The sequence below is a fragment of the Dipodomys ordii genome, unplaced genomic scaffold, assembly GCF_000151885.1.
Source record: "Dipodomys ordii isolate 6190 unplaced genomic scaffold, Dord_2.0 Scaffold79, whole genome shotgun sequence".
Lineage (NCBI taxonomy): Eukaryota > Metazoa > Chordata > Mammalia > Rodentia > Heteromyidae > Dipodomys > Dipodomys ordii.
The window spans coordinates 182498-194600 of NW_012267295.1; the positions used below are offsets into that span (position 1 = coordinate 182498).

The 12103-nt window shown below is 49.1% G+C and overlaps 1 protein-coding gene across 1 annotated transcript in view; it reads left to right on the top strand.

Annotated features, from left to right (window-relative positions):
* Window positions 1-12103, top strand: part of Arfgap3 (ADP-ribosylation factor GTPase activating protein 3) — a 41935-nt gene that overhangs the window by 7521 nt on the left and 22311 nt on the right. The window contains exons 4-6 of the mRNA XM_013024771.1: window positions 6169-6287; window positions 10185-10257; window positions 11405-11536. Coding sequence (XP_012880225.1) covers window positions 6169-6287; window positions 10185-10257; window positions 11405-11536 — 324 coding nt within the window. The remainder of the gene's footprint in view (window positions 1-6168; window positions 6288-10184; window positions 10258-11404; window positions 11537-12103) is intronic.

The following is a 12103-nucleotide window of genomic DNA, read 5'->3' on the forward strand; positions in this document are numbered from 1 at the left end:
GGCAGCGCGGGGCGCCGGGGAAGCGGACCCGGCGCTCCGCGTCGTCCGGGCGGGGGAGCCACCTGTTGGAGCCCCGGGGTGGTTCCTTCTCTCTGCCCCGGTGGCAGCCTCAGCCCCCACCCCCCATCGGTTACTCACCCGCCCCGAACTTTTACAACTTGGTGTGGTGATGATGCTGAGGGGCCACGTGGCGGGGAACCCGCGGGTGCAAAGGGCTGTGGTGTCAGCGTGGACAGTCCCGGTCCGCGCCGGCCCCCTGCCAGCTGCCCCCTGCCACCTGGGGGGGACGTCCGCCAGGCGCGGGGAGGGGACCCCGGGAGGGGGGACGTCGGCCAGGAGCCGAGAGGGGCTCCAGCTCACCCTGGAGAGCACAGGGTGATTTCCTGGGCCTCAGAAAGTTACAGGGTCATGTATGCAGAAATTCTTAAGTGCCCATCCTTGGCCATTTCTTCATTTTGAAGTTCATATTGATCCGTTTATAGAACTTGGTGTAATTGGACCTACAGTTAGCAGGTGAAACTTTATCTCAGATCAACATATGTTTTGTTTGATTAAGCTCATCAAAGGATCTGAGTGTGTTCTGTCTGGTACTGGGGCTTGAATTCAGGGCCTGGGTCCTGCCCCTTAGTTTTTTTCCCTTCAAGCTCTTTTGAGCCACAGCTCCATTTCTTCTTTCTTTCTCTTTTTTTTTCTTTCTTTCTTTCTTTCTTTTTTTGTCTTTATTTGGAGATAAACATCTCTTGGACTTTATAGCCAGAGCTGTCTTTGAACTGTGATCCTCAGCTTTCAGCCTCCTGAGTGGCTAGGATTACAGTGTGAACCACCAGCACCTGGCTTAGGTGTCCCTTTTAAATAAATCAGTGTCATTATACCAAGAGACACTTTGGAGGTGTATAGGTGGGCCTTACAAAAAAAACACGTAAAGTTATTACTTCCAACTCTGCTATTTTCTAGCTATGTCACTCTGAAGCAGATTAGTTCTGCCTAATTTTTTATTTTTTATTTTTTTGTCAGTCGTGGGGCTTGAACTCTGAGCCTGGGCGCTGTCCCTCAGCTCTTCAGCTCAAGGCAAGCGCTCTACCACTTGAGCTACAGTGCCACTTCCGGTTTTCTGGTGGTTTATTGGAGATAGGAGTCTCACGGTCTCTCCTGCCCGGGCTGGCTTTGAACCGCGATCCTCAGATCTCAGCCTCCTGAGTAGCTAGGATGACAGGCGTGAGCCACCAGCGCCCGGCAGTTCTGCCTAATTTAATCATGTGAACTTGGGAGTGTGAACCAGATTTAACTCAAAGAACTATTGTGAGAACCAAGAGACATGGCCCAAGAAGAGCTTCTTTCACAAGTGTCAGATATTGTTTTCATTATGAAGAATGGTGCTGTGGGTGTTTCGAAATCTGCAGTACGATTTTAAATCAATATTCAAAAAATGTTTCCTGATAATATTTCCCAGGAATTTCTGCTACTTCTTGATCATTGGTTTGAAACCATTTGATCAGAGGCTGGAAACCAATCTCTGGACAAACACGGAAAGGAGTTTAATGGTCTGTAAACTTGGGCAACAAGCACTTAAATTTTTTTTTTTTTGGGTCTGGTCATGGGGCCTGAACTCTGGGTCTGGGCGCTGACCCTCAGCTCTTCAGCTCAAGGCTAGCGCTCTACCACTTGAGCCACAGCACCACTTCCGGCTTTTTTTTTCTGCTTATGTGGTGCTGAGGAATCGAACCCAGGGCCTCATGCATGCAAGGCAAGCACTCTACCACTGAGCCGCCTTCCTAGCCCAACTTAAATTTTTTTTACATTTTAAATAATGGGTTGTAAGAAAAGACACTAAGTTACTTAAGTCAAGAAAAGTGGTTGAAGAACATAACCTGATGGCTCATGCCTGTAATCCTAGCTACTCAGGAGGCTGAGATTTGAGGATCACAGTTTAAAGCCAGCCGGAGCAAAAAAATCCATGACACTCTTCAGTTAATCACAGAAAAAGCCAGAAGTGGTGCTGTGACTCAAGTGGTAGAGCGCTAGCCTTGAGGAAAAGGAGCCCAGGGATAGCACCCAGGCCCAGAGTTCAAGCCCCAGGCTCGACCAAAAACAAAAAAGCCAGAAGCAGAGTTGTGTCTCAAGCAGTAGAGTGCTAGCCTTGAGTGGAAAAAGCTAAGAGTGCCCTAGGGTGTACATATATACACACACACACACACAGAGCACAACCTGTGACAAGGTTCACAGGGTCAGGTTTCTGGTTTGTGAACTCCTTGGTTGCTATAGGATGTCTACTTTGTTCCAAATCTACAATGTGCTAACCTAGCGCAAAGCACAGGGTGTGTGTTCTGACGGACAGGACGTGTGTTTACAGGGGTGTATATGCCCGCCTTCGATGAGCCTCTAGCCAGGGCGGGCGGGCTGTGTGCCAGTGTTTTCTGCGGTGGGATGCACAGTGGTGATGAGGTGGCGAGTCGGTGCTGGGAGCGGCCGGTTCCCACGTCACCCTCCACAGACGCAAGGCTTAACGCACACAGTGCTCTCTCCAGAATACCATGGAGACCAGCCGCATGCTTTGTGAACTGTAGAAAATGGACACGCTAGCGAGAATTTCAAGATGAAACAGGAAAGCGTTACCCACATCACAGGCCCACTGAGGAGAGCAGACGAGGCTACAGAGGGGCCACACGTGGCCTGGCGAGGGGGCAGCGGTCCCTCTGCAGAGGACACTCCACACCCGCCCCTGGCGCTCTGTCACCTGTCTGTCTCAGCATTATGTCACGTTCACAGTTGAAAGTTGTTTTAGTTGTCATCTTTCTGAGAACTAATATTCTGCTTAGAAAACCTGGGCTTTGGCCTGGGATTGCAAGATGTCAGATATGCAGTCAGCACAAGCCCCCCACTTTCAAAGGGCAGGCTCTGCCCCCACAGGTGCAGCAAGGCGGCATGGCGAGGAACAGATCTGTTTCTAATGCCTTCCATGCTCCTCAGTCCCAGTTCTGTCCTGCGTTAACCCATCCCTGCAAGCCCAGCCTCCATCCTCACGTTCCCCCGCCCCTGTGTATCTCAGTTTCCATCCTCCTGTTCACTCATCCCTGCAAGCCTAGCGTCTGCACCCATGCTAACCCAAGCTCAGTGTAGCCTCTGGTGGACAGGACACAGCTGCTCTGCAGCTATGTTCCAGCAGTTTCTTGGCTCTGTTGGTCAGAGCCTTGTGTAGTTAGCCAAGTGTTCTCCACTCACCTATACACCACCTGTTTTTTGTTTGTTTGTTTTGTTTTGTTTTTGTCAGTCCTGGGGCTTGAACTCAGGGCCTGGGTGCTATCCCTGAGCTGCTTTTGCTCAAGCACTCTACTACTTGAGCCACAGCACCATTTCAGGCTTTTTCTGTGTATGTGGTACTGAGGAGTTGAACCCAGGGCTTCATGAATGCTCGGCAAACAATCTACCACAAAACACCACCTTCCCAGCCCTGTTTTTTGTTTGTTCTTTTTGTTTATGTACCGGGACTTGGAACTTAGGGTCCCACATTCTCAGCTTTTCCATTTGAGGCTAGTTCTCTACCACCTGAGCCATACCCTACTTCTAGCTTCTTGCCTGTTAATTGGAAGAGTCTTGTGGATTTATCTGTCCAGCCTGGCTTTGAATGTGATCCTCAGATCTCAGCTTCCTGAGTAGCTAGGATGACAGGCGTGAGCCACTGGCACCTGGCCCCAAATGCCTTTTAATCCTATCTTGAAAACATTTTGCTACACAAAACTACACTGAACGCCAATTGCATGAATAGCTGTACTCACTGGATGGCGGGCAGTGGGACAGGCTTGTCCACTCATGTGCGCCAGGGATAGGAGTGCACAGTAATGCACAACAGCCAGCAGGGAGGGGCGGGGCCCCACAGGCAGCCTCTGAGGGCAGACAGCGTTACACAGCACCTGTAATCCCGCTCCTCAAGACCAGCGTGTGGCCCGCAGAGAGCAGCGCTCCAATGCCATCCTTCCTTGGTGCCTCAGCAACTGTCATGGGGTCTGAGATGGAGGGCTTCTGTTCTGCCCAGTGACACTCCAGCCCCACCATTCATAATGAGCCGTGTGAGTCTGCCCTGTCACTCCAACCCCACTGATCATAATGAGCGGTGTGAGTCTGCCCCTTGTCACTCCAGCCCCACTGATCATAACGAGCGGTGTGAGTCTGTCCATTGTCACTCCAGCCCCACTGATCATAATGAGTGGTGTGAGTCTGCCCTGTCACTTCAGCCCCACTGATCATAACGAGTGGTGTGAGTCTGCCCTGTCATTCCAGCCCCACTGATCATAACAAGTGGTGTGAGTCTGCCCCTTGACACTCCAGCCTCACTGATCATAATGAGCGGTGTGAGTCTGCCCTGTCACTCCAGCCCCACTGATCATAATGGGCGGTGTAAGTCTGCCCTGTCACTCCAGCCCCACTGTTCATAACGAGTGGTGTGAGTCTGCCCCTTGACACTCCAGCCCCACTGATCATAACGAGTGGTGTGAGTCTGTCCAGATTTTAGAAACGTGGCTAATGCCTTGAAAAGTGTGAAATAAGCCAGGCATAGGGATCACAGAATCATAGCAACTTGGGAGGCTGGGAGTGGGAGGATCACAATTCAAGGCCAGTCCAGACAAAGTTTACCAAGTCCCATCTCAACAGAAGAAGCTGAGTGCAGTAGGGTGCACCTGTCATCCCAGCTGTGGGGGAAGTACGAATAGGAGGATCACAGGCCTGGTAATCTGGGCAAAAAGTGAGACTCTATTTGAAAACTATCAAGTGCAAAAAGGACTTGGTGTGTGCCTCAAGCAGTACAGTGCTCAAGGAAACATAGCTCTTAAGCTCAAATCCCACTATTGGGCTGGGAAGGTGGCTCAGTGGTAGAGCGCTTGCCTCGCATGCATGAAGCCCTGGGTTTGATTCCTCAGCATCACATAAGCAGAAAAAGCTGTAAGTGGTGCTGTGGCTCAAGTGGTAGAGCCTTGAGCTGAAGAGCTGAGGGACAGCGCCCGGCCTAGAGTTCAAGCCCCATGACTGGCCAAAAAAAAAAAAAAAGTCCCACTACTGCCAAAAAAAAATTATGTCTAAAGATGGAAAAAATTAAAGACAATTTTCTATTTGTGGAAATTTACAAATTGTTTGACTTTAATTACCTATAAATAATAAATCCTTGACAAATAACTATTTATATATTTCTTTGATATCAGTGTTGGACATTTGACTCACTGTCTGGTGGGATTATAGATGATTGTTGAGGACGTGAGTGTTTCATGCTGTTTACTGGGAGTTTATAAAGAGTAAACACTAGTCTCCAGGAACAGCGAGAGATGAATGAAAGCCATATCCATCCAGCAGACACCGACTGACTATGTTCTCACTGGGTCTGTGCTGGCTCCATTCTAGTAGAAAAAGAAAAAGGCAACAGGAAGATAGCCCCACCCCAGGAGCTCTCAGGGACCACAGCCGGCAGAGGGCTCTTTCCTTGCTATGAGCTGGGTAAGCATTCTCTAAGTGACAGATAAAGGTGACAGGACAGCAGTGCATGGCTTTTCCTTGTACTGCTACCTACTGCTGCATACCAAAGTACCTCACACGTGGCTCTCAGAGCAACGATCAGAACAGATCAGAACAGAACGTCCCTTCCTATGCAGGGGCGGAGTCAGGAGTGGCTGGTCCTGCCCCGGTGTATCCTGAGTGAGAAGCATAGTACAGAGCAAATCTAACTGTATCAGTAACAATTAGTGTATTTAGACAGTGTGTATTATTATCATCCTAAAACAAACTGAGACTTGAGAGTTTTAAAAAAATCAAGATAAGAGATTTTCCAACAACCAAAGTTGCCGATGTACATGCATTGTAGCTTCCAAGCTAGTTGTGTGTACAGCCTATCTAATGACTCATCCACTAATATAAAATAATGACCAAGGCCAGGCGTGGGTGGCTCACACCTGTAATTCTAGCTACCAAGGAAGCTGAGATCTGAGGAGCATGGTTCAAAGCCTGCCCAAGCAGGAGAGTCTATAAGATTCTTATCTCCAGTAAACCACAGAAAAGTGGAAATGGTGCTGTGGCTCAAGTGGTAGAGCACTTGCTGAAGAGCTCAGGGACAGTACCCATGACAGAGAAAAATAAATATTAAAAAAATAAAATAATGACCAACTGATTCTCACATTTTTCTTACAGGTGTGCTTTGATTGTGGTGCCAAAAACCCCAGCTGGGCCAGTATAACCTACGGCGTGTTTCTGTGCATTGACTGCTCAGGGTCGCACCGGTCCCTTGGTGTGCACTTGAGTTTTATTCGGTAGGTGACTTCCCTTTGGGGGCGGGGACTGGAGAGCACGAGTGGGCAGGGTTTCCTCTGGCTCATCATTGCCCTTTGCTTGCACTGTTCGATTTGACATGAAGGGAATATCAGGGCGGCTCACATCTAACCTCCTCAGGGAAATGAGCCATTTTTCTTGGATTCTGAGTGTAGAGATCTCACGAGACAAGAGTGCTGTGAAGGCAGGAGGCATGGAGGGTTTGGAGCTGCATCCCTTCCCCATCTGGTCTTCTAAGGCCAAAAGTATATGCAGGTCAGGTGGACAGGGAGGCGCAGATGAGGCCTGTGCCTGGCAGGAGTCCTTGTGTGGGTGTCAGCCCTCCAGCTCCGAGGGCCACGCCTGAGTGAGTGAATCCCCTGGGACTGCGGGTGACCGGAGGACCCTCCTCTCGTTATGTGAGGACTTGGCTCTCTGGTGGGTGAATTGTCTGGCATTAGTGATACAGTGGCCTCCGCCTGTAAGGGGCTATGGTGAGCATTACAGAAAGACACTCAACTGAAAGATGCCTCCCAGTGGGGGGTGGAAGTGTGTCTGTGAGGGAACTCAGTGGAAATAGAAGGAACCCAAGGATCCCAATCCAGCTCAGGGCTCGGAAGCCCCGCCAGGCCAGCCCAGCTGTCTTGACTCTTGCCAGGGCCCCTTCTTCATCCGTGGAGCGGCCGGCTCAGACCTCAGGTGTGGCCACCATGCCTCTGCACATCTATTTCCTGTCACTTTTTTTCCCCCAGGGAAGGAACCAGTTAGGCAGGCTATTAGAAATTGTGGCATGCAATTTCATTTCACATGTTATGACTGGGGATATATTGACATAATGGGATTACCATCAAAGAGCATTTGTGTCTATATGATATAAATCAATTATGAGACATTTGTATTAGTGTGTGAAAACTATATAATAATGATAATTGCAGCATAGTTTTATATTTTGATAATTTAAAGATGTTTTAGATATCCATTTGTAAAGATAAATATGTACACTAAGGCTTTATAACCATGTAATTCTGTGGGTAATTGTTAAGAAAAGAGGAGGTGGGGAGCTGGGAAGGTGGCTCAGTGGTAGAGCGCTTGCCTTGCATGCATGAGGCCCTGGGTTTGATTCCTCAGCACCACATAAGCAAAAAGAAAGAAGTGGCACTGTGGCTCAATTGGTAGAGCGCTAGCCTTGAGCTGAAGAGCTGAGGGACAGCACCCAGGCCCAGAGTTCAGGCCCCACGACCGGACCCAAAAAAAAAAAAAGAAAAGAAAAGAAAAGAGGAGGTGGGGGGCTGGCAAGGTGGCTCAGTGGTAGAGCGCTTGCCTTGCAGGCATGAGGCCCTGGGTTCGATTCCTCAGCACCACATAAGCAGAAAAAAGCCAGAAGTGGCGCTGTGGCTCAAGTGGTAGAGCGCTAGCCTTGAGCTGAATTGCTGAGGAACAGCACCCAGGCCCAGAGTCCAAGCCCCACAACCAACAAAAAAAAAAGAAAAGAGGAGGTGGGTACAGTGGCTTACACCTGCAATCCTGAGTACTTGGGAGGTGGAGATCAGGAAGACTGGGTTCCAGACTAGTGAGGCTGACGTGTTAGTGAGACCCTCCCTCTCAATAAGCCAGGCCCATTAGTGTGTGCCTGTCACCCCAGCTGTGGGGGAGCCTGTTGGTATTGAGCATCATGGTCTGAGGCTAGCCCTGGGCAAAAATTGGAGACCCTACATGAAAACTAACATAGTTTAAAAAAAGGTTGTGGCTCACATGGTAGAGCACCTGTCTAGCAAGTGTATGGCCAACAAACCCCAGCTCAGCCAAAAAGAAAGAAAAAAATGTACTTTTCCTAGCTTCAGAGCATCTGTCATTTTCTCCTGTTTGTTCTTGTCTCAGCCCTTGGTCCCAGAATGTTTTCATTATAATTCCCTTCCCTGTCTCTTTAAATGTGAAGGGATTGAGTTGCCAGAACAATTGCATTTATTTATTTATCCCATTTTTTTCTATTATGGTAAAACACACACACAGTTCACCATCCTAGCCTTGTTAAATACACAGCCCAGTGCTGTGAAATACATTCGTGCTACCTTCCGTCTCCACAACTCTTTGTCCTATAAAATTCTAACCACTGCTCTGCCTTCTCTTTGATTTCCCTACTGTATGTGGGTCATTTGCATGCTGATTTGACATATCTGTCACTTGCCACTGGTTTACTTCACTTAGCATTCTTTCCTCAAGGTTTATCCCCCTGTGCCATGGGTCAGAAGTTCATTCTAGGCTGAGTACTATTCCATTATAGGGTTCCACGCTGTCCAAGCCTCCAAACGCACTGGCTCCTGTGCACATTTGAGCTGTTGGGCATAGCTGTGTGCACTTTCTACATGGGTTACAGATGTCTCTTTGAGAATGCTTCCAAACTCCTTTGGGCCCGTACTCAGAAGTACCATTGCTAGACCAGATGGCAGTTATATTGTTAATTATGTTTGTGTTTATGCCTGTACTGGGGCTTGAGCTCAGGAGCTCAGGCCCTACGTGCTGTCCTTTAGCTTTATCACTTTGGTGGTTAACTGCAGATAAAGAGTCTCACAGACTGTTCTGCCCAGACTGGCTTTGAACTGTGATTCTTACCTCTCAGCCTTCTGAGTCCTAGGATTACAGGTATGAACCACTGGCACCTGGCTCAGATTTTGTGTTGTTGTGGACTTTTCCCTCCAGACAGGTGATGCGCTGTTATCACCTGGACCATACCCCACCCAGAGCAGACGATCGCTGGACTTGAGGCAGTGCCTAGCTACACTGTGCTCTTTCCCACTTTCCCACTGCCGAGCCCTTCCTTTGTAACATGGCCCTGTGTGGTACACGCAGGAAGTTGAGTCATCTGGGGAGTCTCTCGCTCAGGGAAGGACTGGCCTGGAGCCTGAGAAGGCTGCACAGCAGGACCTGCTCAGACCAGCGCAGGGTTAACCGCTAACCTCTAAAAGTCAGATAAATACAACTATGAATCACATGCGCATAGATGATTCAAAATCAGCAATTAAAATTCTCTATGTAACCAGAGGGCAGCAATCTAGAATGTGGGCAAGAAAACAGTTCAAGGTATAAGGCATTCAGTGTGAGCTTTAATTTGAGAAGGAGTGGAACTAATGGTGAATTTTTTTTTCTATTACTGGGCCTTGAACTCTGGACCTCACATTCTCCCTTAGCTTTCTTGCTTAGTGCTCTACCACTTGAGCCATGTTTAGGCTTTAAAAAAATTGATTTAAAAAAGTTACATGCAGGTTACTGGTGGCTCACGCCTGTAATCCTAGCTACTCAGGAGGCTGAGATCTGAGGATCGTGGTTCAAAGCCAGCCTGGGCAGGAAAATCTATGAGACACTTATCTCCAATAAACCACCAGAAAACCAGAAGTGGTGCTGTGGCTCAAGTGGTAGAGCACTGGCTGCCCAGGCCCAGGGTTCAAGCCTCATGACTGACAAAAAAAAAATTACAAAATGAGCTGGGTATAGAGGTACAAGCCTGTAAATCCCTGCACAGGGAGGACCATTAGTTCAAGATCAGCCTGGGCCACACAGTGAGATCCTGTTTCAAAAAAGAAAAAGGGAAAGAAGGACCTTACAAAGTACAGCACACGAGCTGTACACACGAGCCCCAGTCATGTCCTTCAGGAATCAGCATGGCACGGCACGGCACAGCCAGCCTGCCAGGGCCTGCCCAGGACAGCACAGAGGACAGCAGTCCTTTGGGGCTGGAACTCCCAGGAAGGACAGGAGGGCCAGGGACTGCTCACCAGTGTCACCACCCAGGGCCCCCCTTCCCGTTAATACATCCTAAAGCCCAAAGAATGTTGTTTTCAAACTTCCTCAGTGGTCTGAGGCAGGGAAGAGAAGAACATTCAGGAAATGTTCTCTCTGTCTAGATCTACCGAGCTGGATTCTAACTGGTCGTGGTTCCAACTGCGCTGCATGCAAGTGGGCGGGAATGCCAATGCGGTAAGTCCTCTCAGACTCTTCCCCTTCCTCCTCCTCTTCCTCCCTCTCCCCCTTCTCTTCCCCCTTTCCTCCCCCTCCTGCTCTCCCTTAACCCCCTTCCCCTCTCTTCCTCCTCATCTCCCCCATCTCCCATCGGCCCCATGTGCTTGGGGCCCATGGCTAGGGGCACAGCCTTGTCCTTAGAGCCACATCTGAGCAAATGGTAAGCGCTAAGTGCCAGGCAGGGTGCCGGGCATGGGGACCAGCAGACCCTCCGGGCAGGAGAGTCAGAGTCGCACTGCAGCGTTTCCAAGATCAGAGCAAAGTAGAGGATATAAAGAGCCTGAGTTTTCAATGGCAGGGTGACTTTGTGCTTATAGCCAAAATGGATTTAACTTAATATTTAATTATGTCTGCAAGGTTTTTATTTTGTTTTGTTTTTGTTAGTCCTGTGTCTGGAACTCAGGCCTAGGCACTGTCACCTGAGCTGCTTTTGTTCAAGGCTAGCACTCCACCACTTGAGCCACAGCACCAACTGTATATGGTATTGAAGAATCGAACCTAGGGCTTCATACAGGCCAGGCAAGCACTCTACCACTGAGCCACATTCCCAGCCCCTACAAAAGTACAGCAAATATTAAATATTAACTTAGAAGCCTACCATTTTTCCTATGAAAATCATTATTTAAATGTTTGACAAGCTGAGAGTCCTGAGTGGATTCTATCGACATCAGGTCATTGTACGGGTTTCCAGAAGCCTGGGTTAAGACACGCGTTCTGAGACCCATGTCTGCTCAGGAGAGGGGGCAAAGCAGTTTCTTCCAGATGTTAAGACATTGCCCTTTCTGCTTTCTGCTGTAAGATGGGCATTAACTCTGCTCGTGAAGCAAAAGCACCGAACAAGGTAAAGGTTAGCAGGGTCCCTGACCAACTTGTCAGGAATTCTGATTCTGTTAAATCCAAGTAGAAATTGAAATTGATGGTCATGAATGGAAGGCAGTACTGCATAGGGAGTTCCCAAAGCCACTTCCAGAATGGCGGAGGTGGATTATGGGGGAGATGGGGACCACTGTCTCATTTTTAACACCCTCCGTTCTGTGAAATGGCATTTTCAGTGGGGTGGGCGGCTTCCTGTGGTGTTTAATGATGTGCTGCGTGTCCTCTCCAGTCTTCCTTCTTCCATCAACATGGCTGTACCACCAACGACACCAACGCGAAGTACAACAGCCGCAGTGCCCAGCTGTACCGGGAGAGAGTGAAGTCACTGGCCTCACAGGCCACACGGAAGCATGGCACCGACGTGAGTCCCAGGGGCACCCGTCCCTTAGATGCCAACCTCTGGGTTCAGTCAGACGAGGGCTCCATGCTGAGCTGCAAGGCCATCTACCCGGCTCCCCTGGGAGCCATTGCTCAATGTGCAGTTGCTTCTCCATTCTGGGCTAGCCAGGCCAGTTTTCAGTGCACCCTGATCAAGCCAATACTGAAGCTTCGCTCCTGGGAGCCAGGAGTGAGGCTCCTTCCAACCTCAGAACACATTCTCACAAATGGATCCATTCACAGCCTATTTGCCATGGGTTTCCATTCAAAGATACTCATTGAAGGCACCAGAGGGTCACTGGGTGCACGTGCAGGCTCTGGGTCCCACACCAACACTGCAAAAGAATAAGCAAGCAAACAAACTTAAAAAAAAATCTTTTACCAATCATAGGGATTGAACTCAGGGCCTGTGCAATATCCCTTAGCTTTTTTGCTCAAGGCTAGCATACTACCACTTTAAGCTAAATTTCCACTTCCAGTTTTCTAGTGTTTAGTCTCTTAGACTTTACTGCAGGTCTGACTTTGAACCACAATCCTCAGATCTCAGCCT